The 18,302-nt window shown below is 45.4% G+C and overlaps 1 protein-coding gene across 1 annotated transcript in view; it reads right to left on the bottom strand.

Annotated features, from left to right (window-relative positions):
* The window catches only part of atrn (attractin), an 85,276-nt gene extending 67,178 nt beyond the window's left edge, over positions 1-18,098 (bottom strand). Inside the window, exon 1 of the mRNA XM_002936366.5 lies at positions 17,770-18,098. Coding sequence (XP_002936412.3) covers positions 17,770-17,972 — 203 coding nt within the window. The 5' untranslated portion in view covers positions 17,973-18,098. The remainder of the gene's footprint in view (positions 1-17,769) is intronic.
* Between the last annotated feature and the right edge of the window lie 204 nt (positions 18,099-18,302).

Genomic DNA, 18,302 nt, shown 5'->3' on the forward strand with positions numbered 1-18,302 from the left:
CTTGGGACTCCTCCAGTTACATGGGAGTAGGAGAAACAATAGGTTAGCTGAAAGCAGTTCTAATGGGTAGCGCTGGCTGAAAGCTCAGACTCAGGCACACTTTACTGCTGCGCTGCAAGTTGGAGTGATATCCCCCCCTCACCCCCAGCTGCCGATCAGCAGAACAATGGGAAGAGAGCAAGATAGCAGCTCCCAGTAGGTATCAGAATAGCACTCAATAGTAAGAAATCCAAGTCCGGCTTGGGACTCCTCCAGTTACATGGGAGTAGGAGAAACAATAGGTTAGCTGAAAGCAGTTCTAATGTGTAGCGCTGGCTGAAAGCTCAGACTCAGGCACAAGGCACTGAGATGGCGCCTACACACCAATATTACAGCTACAAATACATTTGTTGGTTCAAGAATAAAAGGTTAAATGGCCGAGGGAATTATTTGCTGTGTAACAGTGTCATTTAGAAATAAAAAGTACCATATATATCATGGCAGTATCCCTTTAATGTAAAAGATACAGTTTCCTTACATTTGATATCATGGGAGAATATTATGTAAGATACAGCCTCTTTACATCTGATACTATGGGCCGTTCTTCTTGTACAAGATATAGCTTCCTTACATTCAATACTGGGCTGGGGCTCCTATTAGCAGAAAATCACACCAGCCTGGGGTATCATGTAAGTGAATATAATTACTAAACAGCCGGATCTCGATTTATATATACTCACAAATGTGGCCAAAAACCCCACAATGCTTTGTACCTCTGTAATAGTATATACTAATATTTCATTAAAGGGGTTGTCCACCTTTGAGTTATCTTTCTAATATTCTGAGACAATTTGCCATTGGTCTTCATTTTTTATTATATGTCCTTTTTGTCAATCATTTCAGACTTGGTCGGTAGCTCTCCAGCTTGGAGTTTCAGAAGCTATTTGGTTGCTAGGATCCAAATGACCTTAGCAACCAAGGTGTGGTTTGAATGAAAGGCTGATATATGAATAAAAGAGGACCAGAGTAGAAAGTAACAATAACAATAAACCTGTAGCCTAACAGAGCAATAGTGTTTTGACTCAGGGGTCAGTGACCCCCATTTAAAGAGTTATACGATGGCAAATAATTCAAAAACTATGATAAACAAATAATGAAGACTAATTGAAAAGTTGCTTAGAATTTGCCTTTCTATAACATAATAAAAGTTAACTTAAGATGGACAACCACTTTAAGGAAATATTAGTATATACAATTACAGAGGAACCTTGGGCTTTTCTAGATCCGGGTAAATATGTTGTAAAACCCCTTTAACAGAAGGTTTCCACTCGTGCCCAAGGTTTATAGTTTGGCAACACCAGTTGTGTTGTATTCTGCCCAATCCATAGCCCGGGGTGCTGCTCTACTGACATCTGAATAATGGATCCCCTACAAATGGTAATAATTTCTGTTTATTTACAAAGGAACACAAATCAAGGGGAAGTTAAATATCATTTATCTAGAGTCTGCATTCCTGTGCGTTCCGGTGCTTGGATTTGCTTATCAGGCCGTCGGCCAATTATTTACACACCCACATTTTTCCTTTGCCTTTCTGAGAAAAAACACATTGCACTTAGAGGTTATTACTATACATAAGCGGGGAGGCCATCGAGCAAGGTCATTTCTAATCTGATTGGAGAGAATCAGCCCAAGGACACGGAGTCCTGGGACACTAGATTGGTCCTACAGTAATGCAATTGGGTGCAGTTGGCTCCATCCCTGGTACATACACAACACAAGAGAACAGGGGTTTGTCGCCATTTAGGGGTTCCCCGACGCCATGATCTGCACAGATTAGTCAGGCACCATAGTAACAAGGTAAGTGTATAGATATAAACACGCGCAGCCCGACTACAGAACAATGATCTATTGAGAATCTTACATCAGGGCTGAGACTATATAAATCCTACACAAGCAGTGTGATAATATATCAGATAATATCAAACATTTGTCACCAAGATATAATTCATCCATAGGCTCTGGATAGACTGATAGAAGTGCTGGTAGGAGGCACTTGCCTGGACAAGCCAATAGGGGGCAGTTTTTGTGATGTCCTTAGGCTCCTTAAAGATGTAGCATTCAAAGCTCCTCAGATTCCACATGTCAAACTAACCTGTAGCCAGTTAGAGCATTAGAACCTTCAGAGGGTAGACCAATCTGTAGCCATATCTGAACATTAGAATCTCTACAGGGTTAGACCACCCTGCATGGAGTTGGGCCATTAAAACCTTCGCAGGCCTACACCAACATGTCATGTAGCCACTAAGAACCTTCATGGGGCTATACCAACCTGTAGCCATAGTGCTTTAGTAACTTCACATGGCACCACTATAACAACCTGTAGTCAAATCTGAACTTTGGAGCCTTTATCCAGTTGGAGCATTAAAACATTCACAGTGCCACCACAACCTGTAGCCAACTGAGGCAGTAAAGCCTTCAAGAAACTAGACTAAACTCTAGCCTGTCAAGCACTTTAGGGGTAAACTAACTTATAGCCAACCAGTGCTTAAGTAGCTTCACCTGGCACCACTAGACCAACCAGCATTCCATTTAATAGCCAATCAAAGCCCTTATTTTGTACTCCCCTTGGTGGCTTTCCAAAGCCTTTTGCATATGAATGTGGCTCACAGGTAAAAAAAAAAAAAAAAAATTGGGAATCTCTGGACTAGACTAAAGGTCCCCATACACGGGCCGATTCTAGCTGCCGATATGGGTCCCTTAGACCGATTTGGCAGCTTATCGGCCCATGTATGGGCACTACCGACGGGCCTGCCCGACCGATATCTAGCCTGAAATCGGCCAGATCTCGATCAGGCAATTTAGAAAATCTAGTTGGATCGGGGACCGCATCGGCTCGTTGATGCGGTCCCCAGACCGACTTTGCCTTTGCCCGTCATTGTAATTGGCCCCAGGGCCAAACAATCGAATTAGGCTAAATTCCCCCAATATTGCCCACCCGTAGGTGGGGATATCGGGAGAAGATCCGCTCGCTTGAAGACATCGCCAAGCGAGCGGATCTTAAAGGTGTATGGGCACCTTAACTATAATTATCTTAAGAATTAGAAAATACAGAAAGAGACTAACCCGTGACCAAATTTAAACATCAGAACCTCTACAGCGTTGGATCAATCTGTACCCAGTTGGAGCATTAAACGATTCATAAAGCCACTACAACACGTAGCCAAATGGAGCATTAAAACCTTCATGGGAGAAGTCTTACCTGTAGCCAGAAAAGCATTACAACTTTCATAAGGTTAGACTAACCAGTAGCCAACCAACTTTTAAGTACCTTGATAGGGCACCGTTAGACCAACCTGTAGCCAAGTCTGAACATCTGAACTATTACAGGGTTAAGGTCGCCATACACGGGACGATTTTAGCTGCCGATATGGGTCCCTTAGACCGATTCGCCAGCTAATCACCCCATGTATGGGCACTACCGACGGGCCTGCCCGACCGATACCTGGCCTGAAATCGGGCAGATATCCATCGGGCAGGTTAAAAAATCTAGTCGGATCGGGGACCACATCGGCTCGTTGATGTGGTCTCCGGACCGACTTTGCCTATACCCGCCGTAATAATTAGATCGATTGGCCCCAGGGCCCCAAACGATCGAATTAGCCTGGATTCTCCCGGTATCGCCCACCCATAGGTAGAAGATATCGGGAGAAGATCCGCTCGCTTGGTGACATCGCCAAGGGAGCGGATCGTAAGGTGTATGGGCACCTTTAGACTGTTAACTGTACTCAATCAGTTGGAAGATTAAAAAATCAATAGGACTACTTTACCCTGTAGACAACTGGAGCATTAGAACATTCAGGAGATTAGAAAACTTGTAGCCAACTGGAGAGTAAAGGTGCCAATACATGGGCTGAATAGTCAGATATGGAGGTAGAATTCTACCTCCATCTGACAATTCAGCCCTAAATGCAGGTTTTGCTCAGACAACTTCAACAGCGCCTCATCAATATCTTTTGGGCCGTCTGATCGGCGAGACGACTGATATCCGAAGTTTTTGCGATATCGGTCGTCTCGTCAATCCACCATACACGCAACTGAATATCGTACAAAACAAGGTTTTATACGATAATATCAGTGCACGTATGGCCAGCTTTAGAACCTTTATGAGATTAGAAAACATGTCGCCAATTGGAGCATTAGAACCTTTATGAGATTAGAAAATGTGTAGCCAACTAGAGCATGAGAATCGTCAGGTTAGATAATACGTAGCCAACAAGAGCATAAGAACCTTCAGAGATTAGAAAACGTTTAGACAACTGGAGCATTAGAACCTTCATGAGATTGGAAAACATGTAGCCAACTAGAGACTTAGAACCTTCATGAGATTGGAAAACGTGTAGCCAACTGGAGCTTTAGTACCTTCATAAGGTTAGAAAACATGTAGCCCGAGATTAGAAAACTTGCAGCCAACTGGAGTATTAGACCTTTACAGATCTAGACCAAACCTTGCAACATGGACATAACGACAGTTGGTGTTACTAAAACAAACAAAAGAAGTGAGAGTCACCTCTTGACTAGAAGAATCTCTGGATGTTTACTCCTTATAACATGTAAACAGTGCTGACCATCTCCAAGGAAAACTAGTTTAACAGGAATTTGGTAAACATAAAAGGTCCATGGGACATAGCATAGAGTTACACATAATGGATGCCATCAAGTATAGCATGTTACTGGAATAGAATGAAGACCTATGGGATTGGAAATATTCCATAGTCCTCAGAAACTACTCCCGGACAGTGTTTCATCCTAGATACAGGATGTTTACAAGCAAACTGAGGGGCCAGGGCCTGGTTTTCATGGATAGCAAATGGGTAAAATTGGAAGCCCTTCCACTCAGTGTAGAAGCAGAAGTAAGCAAGGAACAAGTAGCCCACTGATTCTTCTGTATTATGGTTAGTTGTGTTAAATTTGATATATTTACATTATAGTATATATGTAATTAAATGATATACTATGTGCTCATTTATTATGCGCTTGAATTGAAGAGACACGCCTGCCTCCTGAAGAGCGTTTCTGATCTGTTGGACAGGTGTTTGAGGACTGTTCTTTATCAAAATGAGGGTTCTTCTGTTATCAGCAGTGGATGTCTTCCTTAGCCTACCAGTCTGTGATTACAGAGCTCACCAGTACCTTCTTTCAGACAGTTTTGTATTCAAATTTGGTAATCCTAAAGGGCATACACGGGCCGATTGTAGCTGCTGATATTGGTCCTGTGTAGGGGCAGGAACGAGGGGCCTCCCCGACCGATATCTGGCCTGAAATTGGCCAGATATCGATTGGGCAGGTTAAAAGATTTAAGGTGCCCATACACGTGAAGATTCGCTCGCTTGGCGAGGTCGCCAAGTGAGCGGATCTTCACCCGATATCCCCACCTACAGGTGGGCGATATCGGGGAACATGTAGGCTAATTCGATCGTTTGGCCCTGGGGCCAAACGATCGAATTATAATGGCGGCAATGGGGCAGTCGGTTCGGGGACCGCATCAACGAGCCTGAATCTTTTATCCTTGGCCACAGGGCCAAACGATCGAATTAGCCTACATTTTCCCCGATATAGCCCCCCCCCACCCGTAGGTGGGAATATCGGGAGAAGAGCTGCTTGCTTGGCGACCTCGCCAAGGGCAAGGATCCCCAACCTTTTTTACCCGTGCGCCACACTCACATGTAAACAGAGTTGGGGAGCAACACAAGCATAAAAAATGTTCATGAGCGTACCAAAAAAGGGCTGTGATTGGCTATTTGGTAGCCCTTATGTGGACTGGCAGCCTAAATGTGACTCTTTTTGGCAGAACAGCTGGTTTTTATACAACCAAAACTTGCCTCCAATTCAGGAATTCAAAAATAACTACTTGCCTACTACTTGACTTTCATTGGCACAGCTTTACTCCTCATGTTGACCAATAGCAACTACAGGCTCCCAATGGTAGAAGCAAGCCTAGGTATCTTATCCCTGCACTAATGAAGCAATGAAATACATCTCAGGCTAATGCCACACAAAGCGTATGGTGCACATTTTCGGCAAGCTGAAAAACGATTGCAGAGAATACACTCCATACGCTTATGGACTGCAAGAAAATTGTGTAGATAGATGGAGCTCGCCAGGACTTCTTTTAAATAAAAAATATTCTTTATTCTTGTATCCATTAAAAACATGTTGAAGAACTACACCTCCAGCTTGACGTGTTTCATGGCTTCTCGCCACTTCATCAGAAGCCATATGCTTATGGACTGCCTGCACCAGAATGGATTGAATACGTTTGGGTGCAGGAACATGTAGCCGATATCCACCTAAAAGCGCGGGACTTTGCATTTTTTCCCATTTTTATGTGGATATCGTCTAAATATGCCTGCACCCGAGCGTGGCATTAGCCTAATAAATCCCAAACACCCGTGAAGCCAATTGGTGCCCCAAAATGAGGGGGACTATGTATAAAGTGTTACATGGTGCAACTAAAATGTGTGCAAATAACTTTAAAGTCTTCAATGTCCACTTTAATCATGTCTGAATGGTTCAATGACAAATTCTACACTGAGGAGCAGAGGGGTCAATCAAAATTAGTCCCAAACATTATGGAAGGCACTGTTTGTATGAATAAAAGTGTTATTGTCGAGGTTGGTAAGAAAAAACGTGCTTTTAGGGCATTCAAGTTAGCTGGGACAGCGGAAACTTTCATCAGGTACAAGGAAGCAAATAAAGCAGCAAAAAAGCTATCAGGCAAGCTAAAATAGAAATGGAAAGGGATATTGCTGCTAGGAGTAAAAAGAATCCTAAATTATTTTTTAATTATGTGAATAGTAAAAAAATGAAGCAAGAAGGGGTGGGAACTTTATTATCACGGGGGGGTAAGTTGGTTGATGAGAACGGGGAAAAAGCTGAAATTTTGAACTCTTATTTTTCATCTGTCTATACATCTGAGGAGCCAGATAATGAAGGCTTCCCTTGTAATATGCCCAGTGCTAGTAATTTAGCTACTGGCGCATGGGTCACTCGGGAGGAAATTCAAAAGAGACTTGAACATGTAAAGGTAAACAAAGGTCCAGGGCCGGATGGGATTCATCCCAGGGTATTAAATGAGCTGAGCGCTGTGATTGCCAAACCTCTTCACTTAATTTTTCAGGATTCATTGAGGTCTGGCATGGTGCCGAGAGACTGGCGGATTGCTAATGTGGTGCCGTTATTTAAAAAGGGATCCCGTTCTCAGCCTGAAAACTATAGGCCTGTTAGTCTGACATCAGTAGTAGGAAAACTTTTGGAAGGGGTAATAAGGGATAGGGTACTTGAATACATTGCAGTTCACAATACTATTAGTTTGTGCCAGCATGGTTTTATGCGAGACAGATCTTGCCAGACTAATTTAGTCGCCTTTTATGAGGAGGTGAGTAGGAACCTTGATGCTGGAATGGCAGTTGATGTCATCTACTTGGACTTTGCTAAAGCGTTTGATACAGTACCTCACAGAAGGTTAATGATCAAATTAAGGAATATTGGCCTAGAACATAATATTTGTAATTGGATAGAGAACTGGCTGAAGGATAGAGTGCAAAGAGTGGTTGTAAATGGAACATTTTCTAATTGGACCAGTGTGGTTAGTGGAGTACCGCAGGGGTCAGTCCTTGGGCCTTTGCTGTTTAACTTGTTTATTAATGACCTGGAGGGGGGCATAGACAGTACTGTTTCTATTTTTGCTGATGACACTAAATTGTGCAAAACTATAAGTTCCATGCAGGATGTGCCGCTTTGCAGAGCGATTTGACAAAATTAGATAACTGGGCAGCAAACTGGGAAATGAGGTTCAATGTTGATAAGTGCAAAGTTATGCACTTTGGTAGAAATAATATAAACGCAAACTATCTACTGAATGGTAGTGTGTTGGGGGATCCTTAATGGAGAAGGATCTAGGGGTTTTTGTTGATAACAAGTTGTCTAATGCCAGGCAGTGTCATTCTGTGGCTACTAAAGCAAATAAAGTGCTGTCTTGTATAAAAAAGGGCATTGACTCAAGGGATGAGAACATAATTTTGCCCCTTTATAGGTCCCTGGTAAGGCCTCACCTTGAGTATGCAGTGCAGTTTTGGGCTCCAGTCCTTAAGAAGGATATTAATGAGCTGGAGAGAGTGCAGAGACTGCAACTAAACTGGTAAAGGGGATGGAAGATTTAAACTATGAGGTGAGACTGTCAGGGTTGGGGTTGTTTTCTCTGGAAAAGAGGCGCTTGCGAGGGGACATGATTACTCTGTACAAGTACATTAGAGGGGATTATAGGCAGTTGGGGGATGTTCTTTTTTCCCATAAAAACAATCAACGCACCAGAGGTCACCCCTATAGATTAGAGGAAAGAAGCTTCCATTTGAAGCAGCGTAGGTGGTTTTTCACGGTGAGGGCAGTGAGGTTGGGGAATGCCCTGCCGGGGGATGTTGGGTAGGGGGTTTTTCACGGTGAGGGCAGTGAGGTTGGGGAATGCCCTTCCTAGTGATGGGGTAATGGCAGATTCTGTTAATGCCTATAAGAGGGGCCTGGATGAGTTCTTGATCAATCAGAATATCCAAGGCTATTGTGATACTAATATCTACAGTTAGTACTAGTGGTTGTATTTATAGTTTATGTATGTGAGTGTATAGATTGGTAGGTGTGGGTTAGGTGTGCTGGGTTTACTTGGATGGGTTGAACTTGATGGACACTGGTCTTTTTTCAACCCTATGTAACTGTGTAACTATGTAACTATGAATGTTTCTAGAATCCATCTTACAAGTTATTCACATCCGGTTCCTTATTCTTCTTTTTGGCTGAGATTTAGCAACGCTCCCATTACTGGTTACTTAGTAACCCCAACAAGGAAATTATAAATAAAATCAATTTGTATCCAGTGGTTCCTCTTCTCAAAACTGGGGAGTGAGTCAGCTGATAAAAGTGGGGCAAGTGGCAGCCTTCAGCCATCGCCTACTCAGCTCATTAAATGAGTGCAGATCCAGGAAAATACTGGTGTATCAGTCATAGTTCCAAAAATACTTTCAACCCAAATTCACCAGTAAACTACTTTCAACATTTTGCTTTCAGGTGTATCCAGGAACGTAAATGACCATACCCCCTCAATTCTCAGTTTGGTGTCCACTGCTTTAGGGGGAATTACCAAGAGAATAAGAGCATCGGTGATTAGCACCACTGACTTGTCAAGTCCTAAGTTCAGTTCCAAGGTGGGCCTTAAGGTCCCCATACACGGGCCAATAGTAGCTGCCGATATGGGTCCCTTGGACCGATTCGGCAGCTTATCGGCCCGTGTAGGGGCAGAAGTGACGGCCATACCTAACCGATATCTGGCCTGAAATTGGCCAGATATCGATCGGGCAGGTTAAAAGATTCAGTTGGATCGGGGGCTGCATTGGCTCGTTGATGCGGTCCCCGAACCAACTGCCCCATTGCCGCCAAAATCTCTTGTAGCCTACATGTTCCCCAATATTGCCCACCCGTAGGTGGAGATATCGGGTGAAGATCCGCTCGATTGGCAACCTCGCCAAGCTAGCAAATCTTCACGTGTATGGGGACCTTTATTTGCAAGGAGTCTGTTTGTTCTCTACATGTTGGTGTGGGTTTCTTCCTATGCTCCTAAAACACAGAGGCAGGTTAAATGGTTCGTGATAAAGCTGCCCTCCCCCTGAATGTAAGCGTTTGCAAAGTAAATTAGAATTTCAGTTCCACTGGGGCCGGGAATGACGACATCTCTGGAAGTTGCAGTGTAATATAAAGACATTGGTATGGGAAGCTATAATGGAACCCCCAAGCTGCAGAGATTCAACTAACTCTGATAACATTTCCATTCCTTTTGGGAAATCTGCATTCCTGCTATCCAAGTGGGAATCCTACAGATGGAGAGTGTGACTGGCCTCATAGGAAATGCTGCTATCAACTGCCATCCTTTTCTATGGGGCATAGAAGGCCTCACCGACAAAGATTCCGATATTATATTTACAGAACACCTCCAGAAACAAGGGTTTGCTGTTAGAAGAGCTTATAGAACCAAGGGTCCACGATTCCAACAGCCACCAGAAACATGGGCTTCCTGCTTGAAGAGAATCCAGAAACAAGGGCCCAGGATTCCAACAGCCACCAGAAATATGAGTCCAGGATTCCAACAGCCACCAGAAACATGGGCTTCCTGCTTGAAGAGCTTCTAGAAACAAGGGTCCACAATTCCAACAGCCACTAGAAACATGGGCTTGCTGCTTGAAGAGCTTCTAGAAACAAGGGTCCACGATTCCAACAGGCACCAGAAACATGGGTTGCTGCTTGAAGTGCCTCCAGAAACAAGGGCCCAGGATTCCAACAGGCACCAGAAACATGGGTTGCTGCTTGAAGAGAATCCAGAAACAAGGGTCCAGGATTACAACAGCCACCAGAAACATGGGTTGCTGCTTGAAGAGCTTCTAGAAACAAGGGTCCAGGATTCCACCAGCCACCAGAAACATGGGCTTGCTGCTTGAAAGCCTCCCGAAACAAGGGTTCAGGATTCCAACAGCCACCAGAAACATGGGCTTGCTGCTTGAAGAGCCTCCAGAAACAAGGGCACAGGATTCCAACAGCCACCAGAAACATGGGTTGCTGCTTGAAGAGCTTGCAGAAACAAGGTTCCAGGATTCCAACAGCCACCAGAAACAAGTCTGCTGCTCAAAGAGCCTCCAGAAACAAGGGCCCAGCACATCAATAGCCTCCAGAAACAAGGGCCCAGTGCTCTGACAGCCAACTGAGACAAGGGCCCAAAACATCAACAGCCTCCAGAAACAAAGTGTGCTGCTCAATGAGCCTCCAAAAACAATCTTATCCCTATAAATAACAAGAACCTACATTCTTGTTATTTATACAGTGGAGGAAATAATTATTTGACCCCTCACTGATTTTGTAAGTTTGTCCAATGACAAAGAAATGAAAAGTCTCATTTTCATTGAGTGAAATAAGTTTTTGAACCCCTACCAACCATTAAGAGTTCTGGCTCCCACAGAGTGGTTAGACACTTCTACTCAATTAGTCAACCTCATTAAGGACACCTATCTTAACTAGTCACCTGTATAAAAGACACCTGTCCACAGAATCAATCAATCAAGCAGACTCCAAACTCTCCAACATGGGAAAGACCAAAGAGCTGTCCAAGGATGTCAGAGACAAAATTGTAGACCTGCACAAGGCTGGAATGGGCTACAAAACCATTAGCAAGAAGCTGGGAGAGAAGGTGACAACTGTTGGTGCGATTGTTCGAAAATGGAAGGAGCACAAAATGACCATCAATCGACCTCGCTCTGGGGCTCCACGCAAGATCTCACCTCGTGGGGTGTCAATGATTCTGAGAAAGGTGAAAAAGCATCCTAGAACTACACGGGAGGAGTTAGTTAATGACCTCAAATTAGCAGGGACCACAGTCACCAAGAAAACCATTGGAAACACATCACACCGAAATGGATTAAAATCCTGCAGGGCTCGCAAGGTCCCCCTGCTCAAGAAGGCACATGTGCAGGCCCGTCTGAAGTTTGCCAATGAACACCTGAATGATTCTGTGAGTGACTGGGAGAAGGTGCTGTGGTCTGATGAGACCAAAATAGAGCTCTTTGGCATTAACTCAACTCGCTGTGTTTGGAGGAAGAAAAATGCTGCCTATGACCCCCAAAACACCGTCCCCACCGTCAAGCATGGGGGTGGAAACATTTTGCTTTGGGGGTGTTTTTCTGCTAAGGGCACAGGACAACTTATTCGCATTAACGGGAAAATGGACGGAGCCATGTATCGTGAAATCCTGAACGACAACCTCCTTCCCTCTGCCAGGAAACTGAAAATGGGTCGTGGATGGGTGTTCCAGCACGACAATGACCCAAAACATACAGCAAAGGCAACAAAGGAGTGGCTCAAGAAGAAGCACATTAAGGTCATGGAGTGGCCTAGTCAGTCTCCGGACCTTAATCCAATAGAAAACCTATGGAGGGAGCTCAAGCTCAGAGTTGCACAGAGACAGCCTCGAAACCTTAGGGATTTAGAGATGATCTGCAAAGAGGAGTGGGACCAACATTCCTCCTAAAATGTGCGCAAACTTGCTCATCAATTACAAGAAACGTTTGGCCTCTGTGCTTGCAAACAAGGGTTTTTCCACTAAGTATTAAGTCTTTTTTTGTTAGAGGGTTCAAAAACTTATTTCACTCAATGAAATGCAAATCAGTTGCTATCTTTTATTTAAAGTTATTTTTTCGATTTTCCTTTTGATGTGCTATCTGCCACTGTTAAACCTACCATTGAAATGATACTGTTCTGAGACTTTTCATTTCTTTGTCATTGGACAAACTTACAAAATCAGTGAGGGGTCAAATAATTATTTCCTCCACTGTAGGTATAAGTTTGTTTTGTGGAGCCTCCCTTATGAAAATAAATAAGTTATCGCTATGAAAAGAAAGCAGCACCCCAGGTAACCACTTTGCCAGCTAGTGATTTTAAGTACTATAAAAAGTGATAGTGGCACATTCCTACAGTTCATCACTAGTCGCAGCGAGCCAGAACCTGCTCGGCAGACATAACACTTAGGTGTGGCTTACTGACGCAGTGCTCCACCATTAGTGATAGTAACACATTCCAGTGTCACATAACTTATGTCACGAGGGGAAATTTTTGTGTTGTTCTGCTGGTGTAAAAGCACCGGTGGAAACAGGCATTGAGCGTGTCTGTCACATTAGGCTTAGAGGAAAGTGTCAGTATCACTTTAAGAAATGCAAAGTGCCCGTGATGAAATGATTTGTATGTGTTGGCTCAGCCGGCTCCCCGTTATGTTTACTGACAATATGGAAATCTGCGTTTCCTCCGGTGCTATAGAAAAGGGCACCCTGTTACCCTGCTTGGCACAGAAGGAAGACTCTATCCTAAGGCCAAGTCAGAGCTAAAAGAACAAATTAGCTTTCCCTTTAAAGGAACAGGTCAGTGTAAAAATTAAACTGGGTATAACAGACAGACTGTGCAAAATAATTGCAATATAGCTAGTTGGGCAAAACTGTAATCTATAAAGTCTGGAGTAAGCAGATGTCTAACATAATAGCCAGAACACTACTTCCTCCTTCCTAGCAGTCAGCAGCCAGTGACTAGAGGGGGGCCCATATGGGATATAACTGTCAGTTAGTTTGCTTTTGAATCTGACCTGCGTGCTCACAAACTAACACAACAATTATGGTCCCATGTTGGACCCTTCTAAAATCTCTGACTAACTAAGAGGTTAGAGAGCTGTAAAGCAGGAAGTAGTGTTCTGGCAATTATGTTAGACATCTGCCCACTCCTAACTAACTATATTACTAATATTTTTATTTTGCGCAGTCTGTCTATTTTATTCAGTTTCATTTTTACACTGAACTGTTCCTTTATGCCTTTGTTTACGCCTGCATTCATGATACCCGTCAAGGAGCAAAGGTGAGCAGGAAGGAGCGGCTGACAGACGAATATTGCCAGATGGTAACAAAAGTACCAAGCAGAAAGTAAATCCCAGAAGGAGCAGGGGATGCCAATGACCCCCGAACCCTATTGATGCCCAATATTTGTATTAACAGAGTATGAGTGTTATTTGCACTCAAGTTAAACAGAAGTTCAGGTTTATTTTGTGTGACTGCAGAGCACCTTAACACTAGGACTTCACAATGTCATCGATTCTCATTGTTCTTTAGTTCATCTTCAAATATAATAAGTGTATAATATCCATTGATTAATTGTATAACAATCTTACTCTGTATTACTCTCTCTGTCCGCGTCTCCTGATGTTGCACCCGGGTGTTTATAGGAGAGAGAGGACTTATTGGAATGATGTGTGGGGTAAATGGGCAGACAGAATCGACACAAATACTATATAGAATATACCCTTATGGCCGCTGCTACCCAATTTTGAAATGTCACATGGGAAGGGAGCAAGATAGCAGCTCCCAGTAGGTATCAGAATAGCACTCAATAGTAAGAAATCCAAGTCCGGCTTGGGACTCCTCCAGTTACATGGGAGTAGGAGAAACAATAGGTTAGCGGAAAGCAGTTCTAATGTGTAGCGCTGGCTCCTTCTGAAAGCTCAGACTCAGGCACACTTTACTGCTGCGCTGCAAGTTGGAGTGATATCTCCCCCCCTCACCCCCAGCAGCCGATCAGCAGAACAATGGGAAGGGAGCAAGATAGCAGCTCCCAGTAGGTATCAGAATAGCACTCAATAGTAAGAAATCCAAGTCCGGCTTGGGACTCCTCCAGTTACATGGGAGTAGGAGAAACAATAGGTTAGCTGAAAGCAGTTCTAATGTGTAGCGCTGGCTGAAAGCTCAGACTCAGGCACAAGGCACTGAGATGGCGCCTACACACCAATATTACAGCTACAAATACATTTGTTGGTTCAAGAATAAAAGGTTAAATGGCAGAGGGAATTATTTGCTGTGTAACAGTGTCATTTAGAAATAAAAAGTACCCCATAAATATCATGACAGTATCCCTTTAAGTTAAGAGGCCACACACAGGTAATGGGTTGGGGTTTTCCACCATAAAGACAAATCAGTTAATCAATAGCTAACTCACGGTGACTGTCACACCTATGGTGTGTGTGTGTGTTTAGCTATCAAGAAGCATCACAGTATTACACAGTGTATACAATACACAAGAAAAAGTTTAATCCTGCTTTACTTGCCCTTCAAAGCTTTCTCAAAAAAAATGTCAGCTGGTTTATTTACTTGCAAGGAGTTTGAGTGATTTGAGCCCAAAAGCGCATGAGTAGCTGAGTTAGCGCTACAATAAACTGTCCGACTGCGTATATCAGATGCCCATATACTGAATGCCAGTGGAAAAGGCACACAATTCCTTCAAGAGAGATACAATACAAGCACAGAGCAGGGGATTTGGGACCCATTTCATGCTCAAGAATTGATTGGGACATTGTGTACCTCTCCTATAGCCCTATGAACAGCCAATAAATAAGCAACCTTCGCCAAATCTTACCCCAACGGACATTCCAGGGGGGCCTCTTTCATTTGCTTTAGGCCCCCAAGGGTCGCACCTACATTAACAAGTTCATATCCAAGTTCCATATAATTCCTTCTCATGGATCCTGACACCTATACTAGGTTTAGGGTGAAGACACACGGGGCTACTAGTAGCAGCTACTTGTCACGTTTACGAAGGGCCATGGCAGATGTGGAGATAAGTCGGCGCGCGACAAATCTCCCTTGTCGTGGGCACCTTATCTCCCCAAAATGCATACGCGGGATGGCATACGCGGCGGCGCGATTTGCGGAAATAGCTGAAGTTACCTCGAGAGGCAACTTCGTCAATCGCGCCGCCGTGTATGCCATCCCACTGCCGGTGGGATGTCATATTGGGGAGATTAGTCGCCCGCGACAAGGGAGATTTGTTGCGGGCGACTAATCTCCCTCGTGTGCCAGAGCCCTAAGATGTGCTAGTGTCGCACACCCTACCAACTCCAATATCTTACGGATCGGCCAGATTAGGTGATTTAGTGTGAATATACATACAAAGTTGTCCCAGCCAATCAGACTGAGGAATCAATCCGAACCTGTCAAGGTACCATTACCCACCTTGTTTAACTTTCTCATATTGGTTCACAACCCCCTAACTATATGGAAGGAAAGAGGAATATAAATGCACACTTAATAACACACTTAAGCTCCCTCTAGTAGCTGCAAGTCCTCTGCTCCCTCTAGTAGCTGCAAGTCCTCTGCTCCCTCTAGTAGCTGCAAGTCCTCTGCTCCCTCTAGTAGCTGCAAGTCCTCTGCTCCCTCTAGTAGCTGCAAGTCCTCTGCTCCCTCTAGTAGCTGCAAGTCCTCTGCTCCCTCTAGTAGCTTCAAGTCCTCTGCTCCCTCTAGTAACTGTAAGCCCTCTGCTCCCTCTAATAACTGTAAGTCCTCTGCTCCCTCTAGTAACTGTAAGTCCTCTGCTCCCTCTAATAACTGTAAGTCCTCTGCTCCCTCTAGTAACTGTAAGCCCTCTGCTCCCTCTAGTAACTGTAAGCCCTCTGCTCCCTCTAGTAGTCCTGATGACACCCCGCAAATACACCTGGTATTTATGAAGATTCCCTGATAGCTAATAATCATGGCACCCACCAAAGGCCCCATTCTGACAGCACATAATCCTGCAAGTACACAGGGGCAGGCCCTGGCAGAAAGCAGACAAGCATGATCCCCGGCAGATACTTCTGTTATACAACACATACTCATGGTACACTATGAGCGAGAGCAGACAATCATGATCCCAGCAAGTACCCCTGGTACCCCCTGGCAGCTCTAGTGCCCCACAAATGTCACTGTTCCCCTGCAGATGCCTCTATGGCAGTCATGGCACCTAAAAGGGTACTCAGTAGAAACTCCTGGTGACCTAAATACGCAATGACAGCAGGTAATAATCATATACTCACCCTATGGCCTATAGCACACAGCAGAATCCCTAGGAACCTCTGGTACCATCAGCAGTGCCCGCTACAGATACCCTTGTTGCCCAATAGACTGCCCATGCACAGATAGATGCCATTGGCACAGATAACACTGTTACTTGGAAGAAATCTCTGAAACAGATACCACTAGTAATCAGAAGTCGTCTCTAGTACCTATGTCCCTGGCACCACTGTTGCAGACACAACTGCTAATTAATCACTGTCACTTTAACTGACACAGCTGGTCCCAACCAACATGTACCACTTGTACAGACACTCCTGCTACAGATGCCTCTGGCACCCTGCAATGCCACTGGAACAGAGCACCCTGGCACCAGTAGATACTCTTAGTACGGAAACCCCTGGCACCCAACAGGTAACATTGATACAAATACAACAGGTACCCAGAGAGAAGTTCCAGGCACCCAGAGGAAGCCCCTGGTACAGATTAGCTTGGCACCCAGCAGATACCCATGGTACAGATGCACCTGGCACCCAGCAGATACCCATGGTACAGATGCACCTGGCACCCAGCAGATACCCATGGTACAGATGCACCTGGCACCCAGCAGATGACACTGGTGCAGATGCCCCTGGCACCCAGCAAATGCCCCTGGTACAGATTACCTTACCACATAATTTTGCTCCTGGTACATGTGTCCCTGACACCCAGCAGATGCCCCTGGTACAGACATGCCTGACACCTATACCTGGTACAGATTACCTTCGCACCTAGAAAATGCCCCTGGTGTAGATGTCCCTGGCACCCAGCAGATGCCCCTGGCACCCAGCAGATGACATTGGTGCAGATTACCTTGGCACCTAGCAAATGCCCCTGGTGCAGAGGTCCCTGGCACCCAGCAAATGCCCCTGGTGCAGATGTCCCTGGCACCCAGCAAATGTCCCTGGTACAGCTGCCCCTGGCACCCAGAAAATGCCCCTGGTGCAGATGTCCCTGGCACCCAGCAAATGCCCCTGGTGCAGATGTCCCTGGCACCCAGCAAATGCCCCTGGTGCAGATGTCCCTGGAACCCAGCAGATGCCCCTGGTACAGATGCCCCTGGTACAGTTGCCCCTGGTACAGTTGCCCCTGGTACAGATGCCCCTGGTACAGATGCCCCTGGTACAGATGCCCCTGGTACAAATGCCCCTGGTACAAATGCCCCTGGTACAGATGCCCCTGGTACAGATGCCCCTGGTACAGATGCCCCTGGTACAGATGTCCCTGGTACAGATGCCCCTGGTACAGATGCCCCTGGTTGCACAGCCCAGGTAGCTAACAACATAGCCCATGCAGTTGGGGGGATACTCACATAAAGCGGCCCCCGCAGTGCTGGCACTGCTCTCCGGTCCAGCCAGGATCACACGCACACTGCCCGGTGCTGGGCTGGCACATCCCGTTCACACACGGCTTCTCGCATTCCTTCCCCGCTGTCCCAGAGATCCGCGTCCCGGCCATTAGCAGCAGCACGGCCACAAGCCACCTCCGCTCCCCTCCCCGGCTGTGGCCCGGCATCTCCGGCCTGAGGGTTCCCAGTGTAACGGCCAGTGCGGGCCCGGACTCTCCCGGCTCTGGGAAGCGACAAGCAGCCAGACGCTACGGCCTGCCACTGGGTGGGCGGGTTTAGATGATTGGAGGCAGGCTCAGGTTGGGGGCGGGGTTGTACGAGGTCAGCCGTGGAACGCACAGATGTGCAGGAAGCGTGTATTGCGTTTCAACAACACCAGAGAGTACGGGTGGGCAGAGGGGTCAGTAACAGTGTTGAGAAAAGTGTGGCGTCCAATGGTATCACTATAACATGGCAGCTTTCTGACAGACTTGTGGCATTACATTCTCTAGCCTCAC

Source organism: Xenopus tropicalis, chromosome 1 (assembly GCF_000004195.4).
Source record: "Xenopus tropicalis strain Nigerian chromosome 1, UCB_Xtro_10.0, whole genome shotgun sequence".
NCBI classification, from domain to species: Eukaryota; Metazoa; Chordata; class Amphibia; order Anura; family Pipidae; genus Xenopus; species Xenopus tropicalis.